This window comes from Artibeus jamaicensis, unplaced genomic scaffold, assembly GCF_021234435.1.
Source record: "Artibeus jamaicensis isolate MK-2021 breed Jamaican fruit bat unplaced genomic scaffold, CSHL_Jam_final contig_196, whole genome shotgun sequence".
Lineage (NCBI taxonomy): Eukaryota > Metazoa > Chordata > Mammalia > Chiroptera > Phyllostomidae > Artibeus > Artibeus jamaicensis.
This window is the reverse complement of record NW_026521401.1, coordinates 2,529,781-2,548,919: the sequence shown is the minus strand read 5'-3', so window position 1 is coordinate 2,548,919 and position 19,139 is coordinate 2,529,781. Positions and strand designations below refer to the sequence as shown.

The 19,139-nt window shown below is 38.3% G+C and overlaps 1 protein-coding gene across 1 annotated transcript; it reads left to right on the top strand.

Annotated features, from left to right (window-relative positions):
* Positions 1–1,068: 1,068 nt before the first annotated feature.
* Positions 1,069–17,250, top strand: MPZL2 (myelin protein zero like 2). The gene is made up of 6 exons (XM_037147239.2): positions 1,069–1,422; positions 2,396–2,562; positions 2,855–3,065; positions 8,376–8,523; positions 12,327–12,402; positions 13,868–17,250. The coding sequence occupies exons 1-5, from the start codon at positions 1,368–1,370 to the stop codon at positions 12,388–12,390; spliced, it is 645 nt and encodes a 214-aa protein (XP_037003134.1). The 5' UTR covers positions 1,069–1,367; the 3' UTR covers positions 12,391–12,402; positions 13,868–17,250.
* The last annotated feature ends 1,889 nt before the right edge of the window (positions 17,251–19,139 follow it).

Genomic DNA, 19,139 nt, shown 5'->3' with positions numbered 1-19,139 from the left:
AAAAGTTGGCATTTGTGTTGCCTGTCACTATCAGAACTAATAATTAGAGACAAAGATTGAATCTTTGTGGGCATTTTACTTAGATGTCAGCAATCAGAGAAGACAGTGGGTTATGTACCCTAAAACCATCTTAACATCAAGCCTACCTTTTTTTATAATGAAGAGAAAAGGGTATGCAACAGGCTTGGAATTCAAGAAAAAGGTTAATCAGATAAAAATTGCAGTCCAGCAATTTTCTTAGTATCCCTTCATCTGTTGGCCAGCAATTCTTTATCTGCATTCTGGTCAGTAGACATTCTCTTCCTGTACAATGGCTCAGATAACATCTTGATCACTTGCAGTCCTCCTAGGGCATAAAAGTTGAATTGCTTGCAGGCCTCCTGGAGTCAGTATGTTTCTGATCATGCACTGCAGTTCCTAGAACAACAGCTTTCTACATGCATTAACCACTAAACCTATTAAGTATAACTAAAGCTAAAAATTTTTAATTCTTGGGCAAATCACGTACCTCCTCTGGGGTTTGAGTGTCCTCACTGGTAAAATGAGTACACCCCATGGGAGTATAATAGAGAAGAAATAAACAGAAAAGCACTTTGCAAGCTGTATTGAGATGGTAGGGTAAATGAGCACGAATATCTTGATTCTTCTTTAAATCCTTCAAAGGTAAAGGCTCATTAAACATTAAGATTTGTTTTGGTCCATTTATTTTAGATGTATCTCGGGGAAAGCTACAAGCTAGAAAAGGCTCAGAAATCCTTGTGGTAACATTTAGTTAAAATTAGGGTGTAAACTGTAGGATGTTTTGTCCACAGAGGGTGCTAAGGAATCCTGATTTGAGTTGTTGTGAATCTGGCCCTAGGCTAATGTAGCCTTAGGGAGGTGCTTTAGCAAGTTAAATCACTGCAAGTTAGTTTGAACATGCACTTTCCAGGCAAGGCTAAAGTCTGTTTTTTTTAAAAAGTGTGTCTGGGCTAAGTCGAAAGCAGCACGGGACATTTCAGACTGGCACCACCTCCTCTAGCTGTTTCTGAGACCATCCAGAGGCAGAGGCCAGATTAACTAAAAAGTATACAGAGGACTGCAGAGTTTGGGACTTTGTGCAGACATGCTCATAGCGTAGAGGGAGGGAGGGAAGAAAGGAGGGAAGGAGGGCGTTGGGAGCTGAGGCCCCACCTTTCATTCCAGCAAAGTGCACCAGCCAAGTAGGAATGAGTCACAGACACAGGCGCTCAGATTCCCATAGGTGAGAGACTGACTTCTCTCTCTGGGAAAACTCGGGTGCTCACTCCTTGGGAACAGCCTTGAGAGGGTGTTGGAGCCCTCAGTCTGCCTTGTCTGGTCTCTCCGGTCAGGGCTGGGTTTCCCTCATGTATGGCAAGAGCCTTACGCGTGCTGTGCTTCTCCTTGGCATACAACTCACAGGTAAGCTTATTGGTGGACTTCCCTCAGCATTTCCTCCCTCATTGCCTATTCTGGAAAGTTGCGATTCTATTGAGTCGAAAGAGGTTTTTCGTTGTTTTGTTTTGTTTTGTTTTTGAGCCTGAGCCACAGCTGCAGTTCACTTTAGTTTTGACTTAACTGAAACCAAAGTCGGTGACTTATTTTGGGGGAACTGCTTTTGGACAAACAGGTTTAGGTGTGTTTCAGCTGCCAGTTATTCAGGCACAGAGAGGGCTTTCAAATCTCAGATTACAAACCATTCTTTTGTGGCAACTTTCAGTCTCTCACTGCAGGCGGGACTTGGCATTTGGATTTCTGTGTGTGAGTCCTGTCTGGGACTCTCAGCAGCACTGGGAAGGCCAAAATTGTTAAGGAGAGAAATCCACAGTGGTTTCAAAACTGCCCCACCATGTGCATTCTAAATGTAAATATCATGGAAAAAAGTGCCGTTTGGCATGTTTCTGGAGTTCAGGCAAGCATAAACTTTCTGGGGTTGAGTAACTTAATTTCTGCAGAAGACAAGGAATAGTGCGAAATCCACATAACAAGAAACTTTTCTGGAAAACTTACCTGCTAAAAGACCATTACACATACAATACAGAATGCTTAACTTGTATACATGTGTAATTCATGTTATGATTACATTTTTGTTTCTGCTTTCAATTTTTACTTGCTGATGTTTAGAGTTTTGAAGTGGGTACCATAAGGCTAGCGGATCATACTGTGGAGAAAGTGAGAGCACTAAAAAGGTTCACTGTGAGGTATTTCAGTTGTTACACAGAAAGGGAGGGTCAAGGTAGTGTATAGACATACAGACTCTGGGTGAAAAGAAAGTATGAGAGCTGGGTCATTCATGTTGTTTTATGCCCTACTTAAACATTTACTTTGGTTGTGTCAGCAATTCTCTTTCTACACAACCCCAGATTAACCCTTCTTTTCCTTTTCTTTATTGCAGCTCTTTGGCCTATAGCAGCTGTGGAAATTTACACCTCTGGAGTGCTGGAGGCTGTTAATGGGACAGATGTTCGGTTAAAATGCACTTTTTCCAGCTTTGCTCCTGTAGGTGATGCTCTGACAGTGACTTGGAATTTCCGTCCCCAAGATGGGGGATCTGAGCAGTTTGTAAGTAGATTATTGTCATTTTCTAGGGGATATTCAGTTAAGAAAACAAGCCAGTGTATTTCTCCTTGCCCTTCCTGCACTTTATTTTTTTAAAGCAACAGAGGGTAAAGCTGGGAACAATTCTTGGGACAGAGACTGACAGAACTGAGACTGAGAGGCCAGTGAAAAGGAAAGTAAGTTTTTGCCAGAGAGCTACAGATAGGGCAATGAGGCTTGCTGGTGTTTCCGCCTCCACCCTCTCGCTTCATTGCCCAGGCACTGAAAAAGACCTGTTGCTAATTCTCCTTTCTAGGTATTCTACTACCATGTGGATCCCTTCAAACCCATGAGTGGAAGGTTCAAGGACCGGGTAGTCTGGGATGGGAACCCTGAGCGCTATGATGTCTCTATCATCCTCTGGAAGCTGCAGTTTGATGACAATGGGACATATACCTGCCAGGTGAAGAACCCACCTGATGTTGATGGGCTAATAGGGGAGATCCGGCTCAGCGTCGTGCAGACTGGTAGGTTATGCAGAGGAAACGGTTTTGGGAAGTGTGAGAGATTGTAGAAAAGAGAAGCAATCTTTTGTGATGGCTGGAAGAGCAGCGAGGACTAAACCCTTCAAATCTGGAAACCATGGAGGGAAAGTGGAGAATCCGAGGGTAAAAAGAGAAAGGCTTTGTTTGTGGAAAGGAACAGGAAGTAAAGCAAAGGGACCTGGGGAATCTGTTACAAAAATGGCACTGAGATCGTAAAAGGGAGTGGAAGCAACTTTCTGATAAAAGGGTAACAACAGGTCTGTTCATTAACTCATTTACTTACACGGTGCTCATTGAGTGCCTCCTCTGTAAGGTACTGTCCAAAGTGCTTGACATTATTCTCTCATTTAATCCTCCTAACCACCCTACGAGGCAGATACCAATAATGGTAGCTGTTGTTTATTGAGTTGTGTTAGGGGCTTTGCATATCTTATTTAATCTTTACATATCGTGTCAGGTTACTGTACTTTTAGTACCTCCCAATTTTACTAACAAGGAAACTGAGGCTAATAGAGGTTAAGTCACTTGTCCAAAGTCATGTAGCTGATAAAAGGAGTCACGCAGGACTCAAATCCAAGCAACTTTTGACTCCAGAATTGTGCTCCATACTAATGCATTGTTATGCCCACAGTCTATAAAGGAAAACCTGGGAAGCTCTGCCAGATAACAAAGAGCAAAGACCATAAAACTTCAGAGTTGTAAGTTTGGGTTTGTAAATGCTACCATTTACCAGCTGAAAATACATCTTTTTTCTCCCCCTTCAGTAAAGTGAAAATAATATAGCAAGGAATATGGTGAGGATAAAATGACATAATGTAAAAATTTCCCAAACTCTTGATTGTATTGAAAATTATAACAGCTACTATGTATTGAGTATTTGTTATGTGCAGGCACATCATGGAATAATTTAAATGAATAATTTTATTTTTCATAAGAATGCTAGAAATAGGTATTATCTCTATTTTATACACTGAGGAAACTAACACTTAGAGAAGTTAATTATCACCCCAAAGATACAGCTAGTAAACAGTGGAGCTGATATTTAAAATTAGCTTTCTCTGGTGTGTGCTCTTAACCAACACACAATGTTACTACCCTTTAAAGTGGTATGATTTTCTGCATTCGTTCTTAGTACTATTCTTCAAGGCCCTATCAACAGAGAGCTGTGACTTTGGAAATGTAATCTGAGTGTTGAAAGAAGTAATGTCATACCTTTGGACCTCAGTTTCTTCATCTGAAAAATGAACAGATCACAAAAGAACACATGGTTCTTAAACATAATGAGATCACTGCTCTTTGAGATCTAATGAAATCCATAGTCCTCCTTCCTTACCACCCCAAAATGTACAAACAGAAAATATGACATGGATTTTGTGGGCTTGTGTTCTCCTCTCCCCCCTCCTTCACGGTATCTAGGCTGGAAACCCCTGAACTGATGTTCTCCATTGTCTTTCCTGGTTCTGAGGGTTTATTGAAGTTTAAATCAGAAATCAAGCTAAAAGATAGGGGACCCAGGCTTCACGATTCTAGTAGGTTTAGGGACCTTTACCTCTGGGTTCCCTCTTGCATCATTTACCCACTACACTATACAGTCCTGTGCCACATAATGATGTTTTAATCAACAATGGACCACATACACAATGGTGGTCTTATAACATTATAATGGAGCTGAAAAACTGCTATCACTCAGTGAAGTTGTAGCCATCATCACACCATAGCACAAAGATTGCAAAAAAAACAAGGCTGTGGTTGAGATGGTAAACAATTTTAACCTGATTATGGATAAGGATGACTTTTGGAGCTCCTAGATGTGATTTTGGAGGAAGTGACTAATGAGGCATTGTTGGAACTGGAACAGCAACACATGGTTGAAGAGGAGGGAAGAGAAAAGGAAACTACAGAAGAATAAGAACCCTCAACAAAAGTCACAGTGGAGGCTTAGCAGAAGCTTTTGCAGACCTCAGTAAGCTCCTTAAAAAGCTTAACAACATGGACCACAACACTGAAAGGTTTTCATTAATAGAGAGGAATCTTCATGGTGCATTATCTGTATACAAGCAAATTTATGATGAGAAAAAAACAAACCAAGCAAACTGCCATGGACATATTTCTGAAAAGAGTGATACCTCCTCAAGAAGAGCCTCAAGAAGAGCCTCAGACAGGTCCTTCAGGAGATGTTCAGGAGAAGGCATGGTTGTAGATGACAGCTGTGTGTGTCTTATTGTCCCCGAAGACCTAGTGGGATGTGACGTAGAGGTGGAAATGGTGATACTGACAATCCTGACTCTGTAGGCATAGGCTAGTGTGTGTTTGTGTCTTAGTTTTTAACAAAAAAGTTTAGAAAGTAAAAAAAAATAATAATAAAAAATAGAAAAACACTTAGATAACAAGAATATACAGAAAGTACTTTTGTACAGCTGTACAATGTGTCTGTGTTTTAAGCTGTCTTATTATAAAAATGTTTATAAATTTAAAAAGTTACAGTAGGCTAAGGTTAATTTATTGAAGAAAAATATTTTAAAATAAATTAGGAGTAGTTTAAGTGTCTGGTGTTTATAAAGTCTACTGTAGTATATAGTAATGTCTTAGGCCATCAGTGTTACCACTCACTCACTGACTCACCTAGAACAACTTCTAGTGCTGTGAGATCCATTTATGATAAGTGCCTCATACAGGTGTACCATTTTTAATCCTTTTTTAAAAATTGATTATGCCATTACACATTGCACATTTTGTTCTATTTCCCCCCTCTGTTCCCCTCCACCCTGCACACCCCTCCCCCACCATTCCCCCCCTTTAGTTCATAAACACGTGTCTCAAGTTCTTTAGATTCTGTATTTCCCCTACTATTCTTACCCTCCCCCCTATCTATTTTCTACCTACCATCTATGCTACTTATTTTCTGTACCTTCTCCTTCTCCCACTCCCCTGTTGCTAATCCTCCACGTGATCTTCATTTCTATGGTTCATTCCTGATCTAGTTGTCCTCTTAATTTGCTTTTGTTTTAGGTGTGGTTGTTGATAACTGTGAGTTTGCTGTCCTTTCACTGTTCATCTTTTTAATCTTCTTTTTTTTCTTAGGTAAGTCCCTTTAACATTTCATATAATAAAGGCTTGGTGATGATGAACTCCTTGAATTTGGTCTTATCTGAGAAGCACTTTATTTGTCCTTCCATTCTAAATGAAAACTTTGCTGGATAAATCAATCTTGGATGTAGGTCTTTGGTTTTCATGACTTAGAATACTTCTTTCCAGCCCCTTCTGGCCTGTAAGGTGTCTTTTGAGAAATCAGCTGACAGTCTGATGGGAACTCCTTTGTAGGTGACTGTCCCCTTAGCTCTTGCTGCTTCTAGGAGTCTCTCCTTCATTTTAATCTTGGCTAATGTAATGATGATGTGCCTTAGTGTGTTCCTTCTTGGGTCCACCTTCTTTGGGACTCTCTGAGCTTCCTGGATTTCCTGGAATTCTATTTCCTTTGCCAGATTGGGGAAGTTCTCTTTTATTATTTGTTCAAATAAGGTTTCCACTTGTGACTGTTCCTCTTCCCCTTCTGTTACCCCTATAATTCGGATGTTGGAATGTTTAAAGATGTCCTGAAGGTTCCTAAGCCTCTCCTCATTTTTTTGAATTCTTGTTTCTTCATCCTTTTCTGTTTGGTCATTTTTTTCTTCCTTCTGGTCCACTCCCTTGATTTGAGTCCCAGTTTCCTTTCCATCACTATTGGTTTCCTGTGCATTTCCATTCATTTCAATTAGTTTAGCCTTCATATGTTCCTCTAATTTGTGACTAAAATCAACCAGTTCTGCGAGGATCCTGATCACCAGTGTTTTGAACTGTGCATCTGTTAGGATGGCTATTTCTTGGTCACTTAGAATTACTGGCTCTGGGGCTCTGAGTTGTTCTTGAGCCATGTTTTTGTCTGTTTGTGCCTGTTAGGTATGAGGAGCGGAGCCTTAGTTGTTTACCAGGGCGGGGCCACCCAGGTCGCTGGTTTGTGATGCTGTATGTGGGGGCAGGGTCAGAGAGGGAGCAATGGTGGTCCTCTCTGCTCACCCAGTCCGTCCCACCACTCGCCCCCACCTGTTTATCTGAGCAGAAATGTGGGAGCCCGCTGCCTTGCGCCATGCGGTCTCACTGCTCGCCTCTTCACTGGTATATCTGCACCCAAATGCTCGACTGAGTGCAGATAGCCAGCCTCACCTCTTCCCTGTGTCTGCCTGTAGCTAGCCCGCACCTGGGATTTGTGCCCTTGGCTGCCTGCGAACCACCCTGGTCGAGGATCATTTTGGCCAACCTGCTCTGCTGCTGGCTTCGCCCCTCTTACTGGTTTAGCTGAGCATTTCGTTGTTTTTGGACTCCCTATTGTTGATTTTCTGTGTGGTTTGGTTGCGTTTATTATTGTTAAAACTTTGTTGTTTTTAGATTTGGTTGTGCAAGGACGCAAGGTGTTTCCACTTACGCCTTCATCCCCATTTTTAATCTTTTATACCATATATTTATTGTACCTTTTGCATGTTTAGGTATGTTTTCACACACAAATACTGACCATTATGTTATAATTATCTACAGGATTCAGTACAGTGAAGTGCTATAGAGGTTTGTAGCCTAAAAACAATAGGCTATTCCACAAGCCAAGGAATGTAGTAGGCTCTGCTATCTAGGTTTGTGTAAGTGCACTCTATGATGTTAGCACGGTGACAAAATTGCCTAACAGTGCATTTCTCAGAATGTATCCCTATCGTTTCTGATGGATGGCTGTAATTACTGACTTACTCATCCATCTTCCCAGTGGGTATGAGTTCCTTAAAGGTAATGTCTTTTTTTTGGCTTGATATTTCCATTAGTTCCTGGAACATGGTAGGCCCTTAATAAATTTGAATAAATGACCGAATGAATGGCAAAGATAATTAGGGAGAGTTTGGGCACTGGATTGATTAAGTCAGCAACAACTTTACACAGCTGGTCCAGTAGTTCTCATAATTTTAGCTTGCATCAGAATCGCCTAGAGGATTTAAAACAAATTGCCAGCCCCACCTGTCATTCAGTAGGTCTGGGGTAGGGTCTGATAATTTGTGTTTCTAACTTCTGTTGCTGCTACTCCTAGGACTATAGTCTGAGAACCACTAAAGTAGTCTGTATGACCTCCCTATTGCTACTAGAATTTACAAGGAAATGTGTTAGAAGAAAGAGAGATTCCATTTAATGATAACAACACATCCTTATTATATCTTTAGATTTCTCATAATCTTCCTCTTTTATAGAACCCTAACTTGACCTTTTTTCTCCTTACAGTACGCTTCTCTGAGATGTATTTCCTGGCTCTGGCCATTGGCTCCGCCTGTGCACTGATGGTCATAATAGTAATTGTGGTGGTCCTCTTTCAGCATTTCCGGAAAAAACGATGGGCTGACAGAGCTCATAAAGTGGTGGAGATAAAATCGTAAGGCTGGGAAAATCTTTTTTTTACCATATACACAAATCTTCACAGCAGCTTTATTTGTAATAGCCAAAAACTGGAAACAACCTAAATATCCACTAATAGCTGAAAGGATAAAAAACAATTGTGGTATATCCATACAATGGAATAACACCCAACAATATAAATGAACATACTATTGGTATGTGTAAGAAGATGGATTAATCTCAAAATAGTCACAGTTAATTTAAAGAGCCAGAGTCCCCACTGCCCAGATAGCATATTACATAAAATTTTAGGAAGTGCTTGCTACTGCTTGTGAATTGTGAGAAACGAGTTTAGAAAGGACTGGGAAGAAAGGGTCTTAAAGGGACACAAGGAGTCCTGTGTGTTGTTGTTGGACATGTTCATTATCTTAATTGTGATGATGGTTTCGCTGAAACATTTCACATTTTGCATTTGTGCAATTTATGGGAAAATCTTTTAATACCCTTGTATGGTAACACTTGGTATTTTACAGCGAGGCTAAATAACTGTTGAACGGATAGTCTTTCCTTTGAATAAATCTTATATAAAATAATTCAAATTCCAAGTATAGATAAATTAGGGTGTAAATCAGTAATTTTACAAAAGGATTCCTGATTTTACAGAAGATTTCATTATAGCCTTTCTCTATTATAGAGGACTTGAGATTATTAAAATCTGTTAAATCAGATGAGTACGAGATTTATTGGAATGATCATATAGTAAGTTATATAATGTCTAATCACTAGGGTGTACACCTGAAACTAATATAATATGGTATAAAAATTTTAAAAAATCTCAGGGCACATGCCTGGGTTGCAGACCAGGTCCCCAGTAGGAGGCATGCGAGAGGCAACCACACATTGATGTTTCTTCCCCTCTCTTTCTCCTTCCTTTCCCCTCTCTCTAAAAATAAATAAATAAAATATTTAAAAAATTTTAAAAATCTGTTATGTAAACCTTTTTTAGAATACTGCTTACTTACTTTATTTTTACAGAGAGGGGGAAGGAGGGAGGGAAGAAAGGGAGAGAAATACTGACGCAGAAGAGAAACATTGATCAGTTGCCCCTAACCGGGAAACTGGCCTGCAACCCAGGCATATGCTCTGAGACTAGGAATTGAACCCATGACCCTTTGATTTGTGGGATAATGCCCAATCCACTGAGCCACACCAGTCATGGCAGAATACTCATTACTTTTATTGTAACACATACATTTCTAAAAACCACTGACCAGTCAGCAAGGGCACTATGAGTCAGTACCTAGGAAAGTTAGCCCTGTGGAAATAAGGTGCTCAATAAATATTTTTTAGAGATAAAATTTACACACTATAAAATCCACTTTTTAAATATTTCAGTCACCACTAGTTCCAGAATACATTCATCACCCCCAAAAGAAACTTGTGAATACCCTTTAGCTGTCACTTGGTATTTTCCCTTCCTACCTGACCCTGACAACTACTAATCTGCTTTGTGTCTTTATGGATTGGCCTATTCCGGATATTTTGTATAAATGGAATCATGCCATACTTGGCCTTTTTGTCTGGCTTCTTTGACTTAGTATAATGTTTTCAATGTTCATCTATGTTATAGCATGTAGTAGTACTCATTACTTTTTATGGCTACATAATATTCTACTGCATGTATATTTCACATTTTGTTTTATTCATTCAATTGATGGACATTTAGATTTTCCCCACTTTTTGGCTATTTTGACTAGTGCTGCTGTGAGCATACATCTGTAAGTTCTTGTGTAGGCATATGTTTTCAATTCTCCTGGGTATATATATATATATCTGAAAGTGAAATTGCTAGAATATATGTAACTCTATGTTTACCTTTTTGAAGTATTTAAACAATTCTTTAAATTTAATTATTGTTCAAGTACAGTTTTCTGTCTTTTATTCCCATCCCAGCCCACCCTCCCAGTGTTCCCCACCTCCATCCCATTTCCACCCCCCTTAGTTGTTGTCCATGTGCCCTTTATACTAGTTCCTGTAAATCCTTCCCCTTTGTCCCCTGAAACTCCCTCCCCTCCAGTCACTATCCCCCTGCTCTCTATTTCAGTGTCTTTGTTTTTATTTTGCTTGCTTGTTTGTTTTGTTGCTAGCTTCCTGTTAAAGGTGAGATCATATGGTATTTGTCTTTCAACACCTGGCTTATTTCACTCAGCATAATACTTTCCAGTTCCATCCACGCTCCTTATTTCTTTCTGCTGCATAGAATTCCATTGTGTATCTGTACCACAATTTTTTGATCCATTCATTTACTGATGGGCACCTAGGTTGCTTCCAGCTCTTGGCTATTGTAAATTGTGCTGCTATAAACACTGGGGTGCAGAGGTTCTTTTTGAAGTATTGCCAGACTGTTTCACAAAACAGCTGTATCATGTTACATCACCACCAGAATGTATGATGGTTCCCATTTGTCCATATCATTGACAGCAGTTGTTATTGTCCGTCCTTCTGATTATAGCCATAGTGGGTATACAGTGTCTTCTCACTGAGGTTTTGATTTGTGTTTTCCTAATGACTAATGATGTTGAGCATCCTTCCATGTGTTTATTGACCATTTGTATATCGTTTTGGAGATATATCTATTTAAATGTTTTGCCTATTTAAAAATTGGGTTTATTTTAAATTATTTTAAATAATTAAAAATTACTTTGGAATATCTAAAAGTGCCTTAGTAGATATATGATTTACAATGATTTTCTCCCATTCTGTGGGCTGTATTTTCACTTTCTTGATAGTGTCCTAGACACTATCAAGACACTATCAAAGTTTAAAATGTTGATGAAGTCCAATTTATCTATTTTTTCTTTTGTTGCTTCTAATATTGGTGTCACATCTAAGACACCATTGCCTAACCCAAGGTCATGGAGATTTATGCCTATGTTTTTTTCTTCTAAGAGTTTTACAGTTTTAGGTCTTACATTTAGGTCTTTGATTTATTTTGAGTTAATTTTTGTATATGGTGTAAAGTAGGAATCCAAATTTATTCTTTTGCACAAGTTGCAGTTTCTTGGTGCTCCCAACACCATTTATTTGTTGTCCTTGAGAAATTTTTATTGAAGTAAGTAGAACTGATTTTAAGGAGCCTAATGAACCTCCCTCTGAGGTTCTGGTCTAAATTGAACCTAATCAATAAAGATGACTTATAGATCAACACAAAACTTTTTCTTTCTTTTTAAAATTTTTAAACTACAATTTACTTTCAATATTATTTTGTCTTGGTTTCAGGTATACAGCATAGTGGTTAGACAATCACATACTTTACACACTGTTCCCTTTGATATTTCCAGTACTCCACTGGCAATATACATAGCCAAAACAATATTATTGACTGTATTACTGTCTCTACACTTTATATCCTCTTGACTATTTTGTAACTGCCAATCTGTACTTAATCCCCTCACCACTCTCTCCCAGTTCCCCAACCTTTCTCTTCTCAAAACTTCTTTTCTAAATGAGGAGTAGGATTGTAGGTAAGATACTAATGGTAAACTAAGGTACCTGCTTTAAATCCCTGGAGACCCCAAAATATACTACTCTCTTCTAAAAATATTCTGAAAAATGTCTGAGTTCAGATACCTGGGGTCATGTTAAGGCATGAGTATTATTAATTAGATGGCACTAGTGATATAGCTCTCTGTAAGCTTGGATCTATGCCCAGGTACATGTAATTCTTCCCAAAATATGGGGGGAAATACCTTACCTGAAGCTTTGTAAGATTTACCTCCCTTGTTTCCTCTACTGTTCACTTAACATTAGTTTCTGGGTTTTTTTTTGTTGTTGTTCCAGAAAAGAGGATGAAAGACTCAACCAAGAAAAAAAGGTTGCTGTTTATCTAGAAGATACAGACTAACATTCTTAAACGGTGAGGTTCACAAAAGGATTAATTTCTTTCCCTAGCCTTCTGGCTCATCTCTAATGTAGACTTCCCAGATTATATGACCGTTAGGTGTTTCCTATATGAAGTCTGAGGAGCTGGATCAGGGAAGTAAAAGGCTATTAGTAATTATGGATGGCTTCCTCTTTGAGAGTGATTTGTACAAATTATTAGGAAGCTAGACCATTAAAACTGAGAGAATTCTAATAGTATATGAGGCTTTGAGGGCTATATTTTTCATCCAGAATAATAAATTAACTTTCAACATGTAAAGAAATATATTTAAACAAAAGAATTAACATCTGTTTGTTGTGTTTTATTGTAAATAAGTCATGGCATTAAAAGAGTGACTTAATAGATGTGCCTGACATTTTGGCAGAACTGTTGTACTATATGGAATGGATTTCAATTCTTCTCACTTAGTTATTGGGACCACAAATGCAATTTTAGTAGTGTGTAATTTTGTTCAATCCAATTTTAGAAGTATGTAATTTTGTTTTTCCAGTTTTGGGGTTTATTGGGCTTAAAAGGTAGGATGATTTAATTTTTTAATATAATCAGGATTTCTTCTATTTTTTAGAATAGCTCCACTATTATTATTTGCAAAAAAAGTCACCTTTTAATAGCCTAAAACTCCAGTGAAAGACCTTAAACATTTATAAAATAGAATATGGAGAGAAATGATTCTATAGTAAACCCATGAAAATAAATTGAGTATCAGAGCGATTTTACCAAGGGCTATTTATTTTTAAAATCAAGGCAATTCTCTAACATGTGGGTCATGGAAAAATAAGATAGTGGCTCTTTTATGTTTAAAGAATTTAATGAACTAACAGAATCAAGTGCAACACGTGATCCCTGACTGAATGAATACTAGTTTGAATAAACTAGTTATAAAAAGATTTGGGGGGATAACTTGGAAAGTCTTGAAAAATGTTTGAATATGAATAATATTGTGGAATTATGAATTTTATTAGGTATAATAAGGATATTGTGGTTATACAGAAGAATGTTCCTATTTTTTAAATGCATATTGGAGTATTTAGGGATAAGTCAGTCATTTGTCAGTTCAAAAATATAGTAAGTGAGGCAAAATACTTTAAATTATGTGATGGGTGAATTTCTGCCTTCTCTACTTTTCTCTATGTTTGATTTTGCTTATAATAAAAGGAAGGGAGGGAGGGAGAGAGAAGAAATGTTTGTATTAATGAGCTATGAATCATCAAAGTATCACACAGTGGATGCAGTGACTATGAATTAAAGACACTGACTCTGAGAATAAGGATCAGGAAACTTCTTTTAAAAGTTACATTAGGGGGAGAATAAATATGTTTAAGAATATTCTCATGCACAATGAATAACAGATCTAATGATATGTATGTAATTCATAACGCTAGGTATTTCTAATGCACTCTGCCCAGATGCATTATTCATTTAAACTTTTGTATTTCAGGAGGCTGAAGATTTCCAAGAACCACAACCCTGGGAAAAGATGAAGTTGATGGAAGCTTTTCTTTGTCTTTTTTCAGTTGTGGCCTGTCTTCCAACCAGCTCTACAGTACTTTTCCACCTAGACAGGCAATATCCCTCTGGAGCCAGCATAGGGCCACTCTTGAGCAGATGCCACCAGACTCACATCCAGGCCCATTACTAAGGATTTATTTAATTTTAGAGTGCAAATAATTTCAAGTTAGCTTTTGTATACTACAAAGCAACATTTTTGCCCTTAAATACTGCTTTGTAGATTATGACTTGTATATACACATACTGGCAGCAAATGGGATAAAAGCCAATTTGTCTATCATGACATTTTCTTTTCCATATTAGTTTCTTTAGAACAGCACTTTTGCTACTAAATTTAATGCGTTTACTTTTTCCTTCTCACACTCTCAATTAAAAGTGAGCTATTTCTCCCAGCTGTTTGTGATTAACGGAAAATCTTGTGTTTAAACTGTTAAAGTAACAGTTCAATTTTTACGGCTGTCCTTAACTCTCAGACAAATCTTGTTGTATTGAATTTTAGTATCCTAGGTGATAATATTTTCTTTTCTTTTTTGTCAGTTGATCTAAGGTATACCACAGAGCCAGTACAAATCACAGAGTAATTCACAAGAGGTTACCTAAATGCTAATAGGTTGACAAATGCCACCCTTGGGATGAACTGCTTGTCACCTTTTTCTTTGTACTGTACGATGCAGGTCTTTTTTGAGCAGTGAATGACTGCTTAGCTTACTGTGTCCTCCCTTTTCCCCTCCTGCCCCATTTACATTATCTATAACAAAAGAGCCAAGTCTATGCTCATTCATTTGTAGGCTGGAATCATTAAGCAGTTTAAACAGAATTCTGGAATAGTATTTTATGACTTTAAGAACCTAGGGCTAGTAAAAAAATATCAACCCTAAATAATAATAATTTTGTACAGTGCTATACAGAGCTCTGAGGATTGAAAAAATGCTTAAAATTTATTTTCTTTTTCTTTTTAATTTGCTTGTTTGGGGAGAGAATTTGGTATGGGGCAAAGAAATACCAAAACTAACAGAATGAAATGAACTTTATTCTTCTCCTCTGAAAAAAAAACTTTATTCTTGTTTCCCTTATATTAGTAGATAAAGGAAACTTTGTAAGTGGGCTCTGAAAAGAGTTTTTTCAAAAATATTTATTTATTTATTTATTTTTATAGAGAGGGGTAGGGAAGGAGAAAGTGAGGGAGAGAAACATCAATGTGTGGTTGCCTCTCATGCGTCCCCTACTGGGGACTTGGCTCGCAACCCAGGCGTGGGCCCTGACTGGGAATCCAACATGCGACCCTTTGGCTCACAGGCCCGAGCTCAATTCACTGAACTACATTACAGGGTGAAAAGAGCTTTTTAAAAAGGGGTCTAGTTTCGAGACTTCTGGCCAAGATGGAGATATAAGTGGAAACATTGTGCCTCCTAACACAACCAAAACACAGAAAATTGAACTGTATGAAAGTCTGACAACAATGAACCATTCAGCCAGACTGGTAAGAAGGGCAGAGTCAGTGACTGGCGGAGCGGGGTCCTAGAGGGAAAAGTGGCCAGACAGACCCAGGTGTGCAGATGGCAGTTGGCAGATCCCAGGTGGGGGTGGCAACAGGCAGACCCAGTAAGGATGCAAGGCAGCTGGCTGACTGCGGTCACACATTCACACTCAGATAAACCAGGCAGAGAAGTGAGCAGTGAGACAGACTGTGCAAACCAGGGCCCCAGTGATGGGAATTAAAGCCTAAAAGCACCAATTGGAATAACTTTCTGGGTCGAGGTGCTGGGAGCCCACACACCGGGGAACCAGTACCAGAAGGGCCCAATTTGCTAGCGGGAAGCAGCAGAGAGGACCAAAATCCAAGAGAGAGAAGAACAAACTACATTGTCTCTCTCTGACCTGGTCCCCACATACAGCATCATAACCCAGTGACTGGATCACCCTGCCCTGGTGAACACCTAAGGCTCCACCCTTCATACATAACAGGTGCAAACAGACCAAAACATTATGGCTCAAGAACAGCTCAAAGCCCCAGAGCCCATAGATCTAAGCGACCAAGAGATAGTTAACCTTTCAGATGCACAGTTCAAAATACTGGTGATCAGGATGCTCACAGAACTGGTTGATTTTAGTCACAAATTAGAGGAACAAATGAAGGCTGAACTAAGTGAAATGAAGGGAAATGCACAGGAAACCAATAGTGATGGAAAGAAAACTGGGACTCAAATCAAGGGAGTGGACCAGAAGGAAGAAAAAATGACCAAACAGAAAAGAATGAAGAAACAAGAATTCAAAAAAATGAGGAGAGGCTTAGGAACCTCCAGGACATCTTTAAACGCTCCAACATTCGAATTAGAGGGGTGCCAGAAGGAGAAGAGGAAGATCGACAAGTGGAAAACTTTTTTGAACAAATAATGAAGGAGAGCTTCCTCAATCTGGCAAAGGAAATAGACTTCTAGGAAGTCCAGGAAGCTCAGAGAGTCCCAAAGAAGGTGGACCCAAAGAGGAACACACCAAGGCACATCATAATTATATTAGCCAAGATTAAAATGAAGGAGAGAATCCTAGAAGCAGCAAGAGCTAAGGGGACAGTCACCTGCAAAGGACTTCCCATCAGACTGTCAGCTGATTTCTCAAAAGAGACCTTATAGGCAAGAAGGGGCTGGAAAGAAGTATTCCAAGTCATGAAATCCAAAGACCTACACCCAAGATTGCTCTATCTGGCAAAGCTTTCATTTAGAATGGAAGGGCAGATAAAATGCTTCTCAGATAAGGTCAAATTCAAGGAGTTCATCATCACCAAGCCCTTATTATATGAAATGTTAAAGGGACTTACCTAAGAAAAAGATAAAAAGATGAACAGTGAAAGGACAGCAAACTCACAGTTATTAACAATCACACCTAAAACAAAAGCAATCTAAGAGGACAGCTAGGTCAGGAGCGGAATCATAGACATGGAGATCGCATGGAGGGTTAGCAACAGGGGAGTGGGAGGAGGAGAAGGGGAGAGAAGGTACAGAGACTAAGTAGCATGAATGGTAGGTAGAAAATAGACAGGGGGGAGGGCAAGAATAATATGGGAAATATTGAATCTAAAGAACTTGTGACACATGGACATGAACTAAAGAGGGGAAATGGGGGAAGTGAGTGTGCAGGGTGGAGGGGAATGAGGTGGGGAAATGGGCCAACTGTAATGGCATAATCATTAAAATATATATATTTTTAAAAAGGGTCTAGTTTCCTGGTTTGTTTTCAAACATAAGCTATACCAGAATTTATTCAAAAGACAGAAAACATCTAAAAGTCTAGGCCTCCCAAAAATCTTTACATGATATTCTCAGCTTTCATTGACTGAGCTGAAAATGTATCTTTTTACAAACTGGAATTTTCAAATTTAAAGATGCAGAACTTTGACATTTTTTCTGGTAATTTAAAAAATTGGAATAATTAACAGACAAATCTTAATTCTCAAATACATTGTTTTGCCTATTACACTGTTTAAAGAAATAAAGTTTTAATACCCAGTTTTAAAACAAAAAAATAGATTTCAGGTGTATATTACTTTCCATTCACATTTTCTATTTTTCTCCATAATTTACCCTTACGAAATATAAAAACTGGTTGTTTCTTCAAACAGATGGCTTGGATAATGTTCCATAAGTATAGTGAAGAAGCAGTTAAAAAGTCATGGAATGTCTTTCCAGCAAAACTTAATAGCTGTGTCTTTGCTAAATACTCAAGGATTAATAATGGCTCTTTTGTTCAATGGCTCTTCTCTTCTTCCTAAAGAGAAATTCTCTAGTGTAATTTACAATTTTATTTTAATTTTTGAAAAAAAATTATTTATTTTTAGAGAGGGGAAGGGAGGGAGAAAGGAAGAGAAACATCAGTATGTGGTTGCCGCTCACTGGCCTCCTACTGGGGACCTGGCCCACAACCCAAGCATGTACAGTGGCCAGGAATAGAACCAGTGACCCTTTGATTTATACGCCAACACTCAACCCACTGAGCCATACCAGCCAGAGCTGTAATTTATAATTTTAGTGTGCCTTAAGCATTTATGTAAATACCTTTAGCAATAAAAAAATTAACAGTTATAAAATTTGCTTTATCTACAAATCTAAGTTTTACATAGCAGGTAACAGAAAATGAATAGGCATGTATTTTTATCATCACCAAAAACTTTTCTTACCAGCAGCCTGGAAGTCAATAAAGTTTTACAATTTATTTAAGAATTAATTTCTACTGGATAAATAAACCTATACAGTTTCACAGAACTTTCACATTGCTTTGGATAACTCAGAATCTGGAACAACATACTACTTAGTTGGGGATTCTTTCAAAGGAACAGTATCATCTATTCCATTTGGTACTCATAATACCTTCTTAATGGTGAAAACTACCTGCTTTCAAATCTAGTAAAGGAATGAGAATTGAAAAATAGCAAATTATAATTTTCCCAAAAGCTGAAGCAGAATTTAGTTTCCCTCCTACTTTCACTAAACAGAGAGATTCCTGGTTCAATAATAATTAAAGCAGGGTATCATTCCGTTTCTTTTTCAGAAGCATGACACCATCTCTTAATTTCAACCACCGTGAAAACATTACTTTCTCAGTTTTCCAAGTAAATGCTATACAAATACCAGTTTCCTTTCCCCTCTATTACATGCTGTAATGATTATATCATTGCCACTGTCAACAGCAATTTAATAAACAACCAATTCAGGTAGGTGCTAAGCAGGAATATGTAAGAGCTATAGAAGAAAATCACATGGAGACTTAAGGCTCAAATTCATCACAAAGGCCTAATACATATCCTGTATTATTTCCTGGGTCCTTTTGAACTCTAAATTTATAGAAAATCTAAATTTTGAATTCTAAATTCTGGGAGCATTCAAATAAAATAATCTGAAGGCAGTAAAAATAAACAAAACAAAACGCCAAAACTTCCTGGAATAGAGTCAGAGAATAAGACTATTTTGTCCGCAGGATTCCATAAAATTAAATAGTAAATTTCCCCAAGTCTGTAGCCTATCTCATCTCCAAGCAAAAGAGAATAAATTCCTACTTGAGAATTAAAACATCACGGGTCAGTGAAAAAGTCAGATGTGGTTCTGGAAAAACAAAACAAAACAAAACAAAACAACAATAACAACAAAACACACCCCCTGTTCCCATGGCAACTTTGAATCGCCATTTTAAGGGTTTCCGCTGCCACCTGT

Coding starts and splice junctions, on each gene's coding strand:
- MPZL2 (XM_037147239.2), top strand. CDS start 1,368: ATGTATGGCAAGAGCCTTACGCGTGCTGTGCTTCTCCTTGGCATACAA. Junction 1,423..2,395: donor CCTTGGCATACAACTCACAG/GTAAGCTTATTG, acceptor TCTTTATTGCAG/CTCTTTGGCCTATAGCAGCT. Junction 2,563..2,854: donor ATGGGGGATCTGAGCAGTTT/GTAAGTAGATTA, acceptor TCTCCTTTCTAG/GTATTCTACTACCATGTGGA.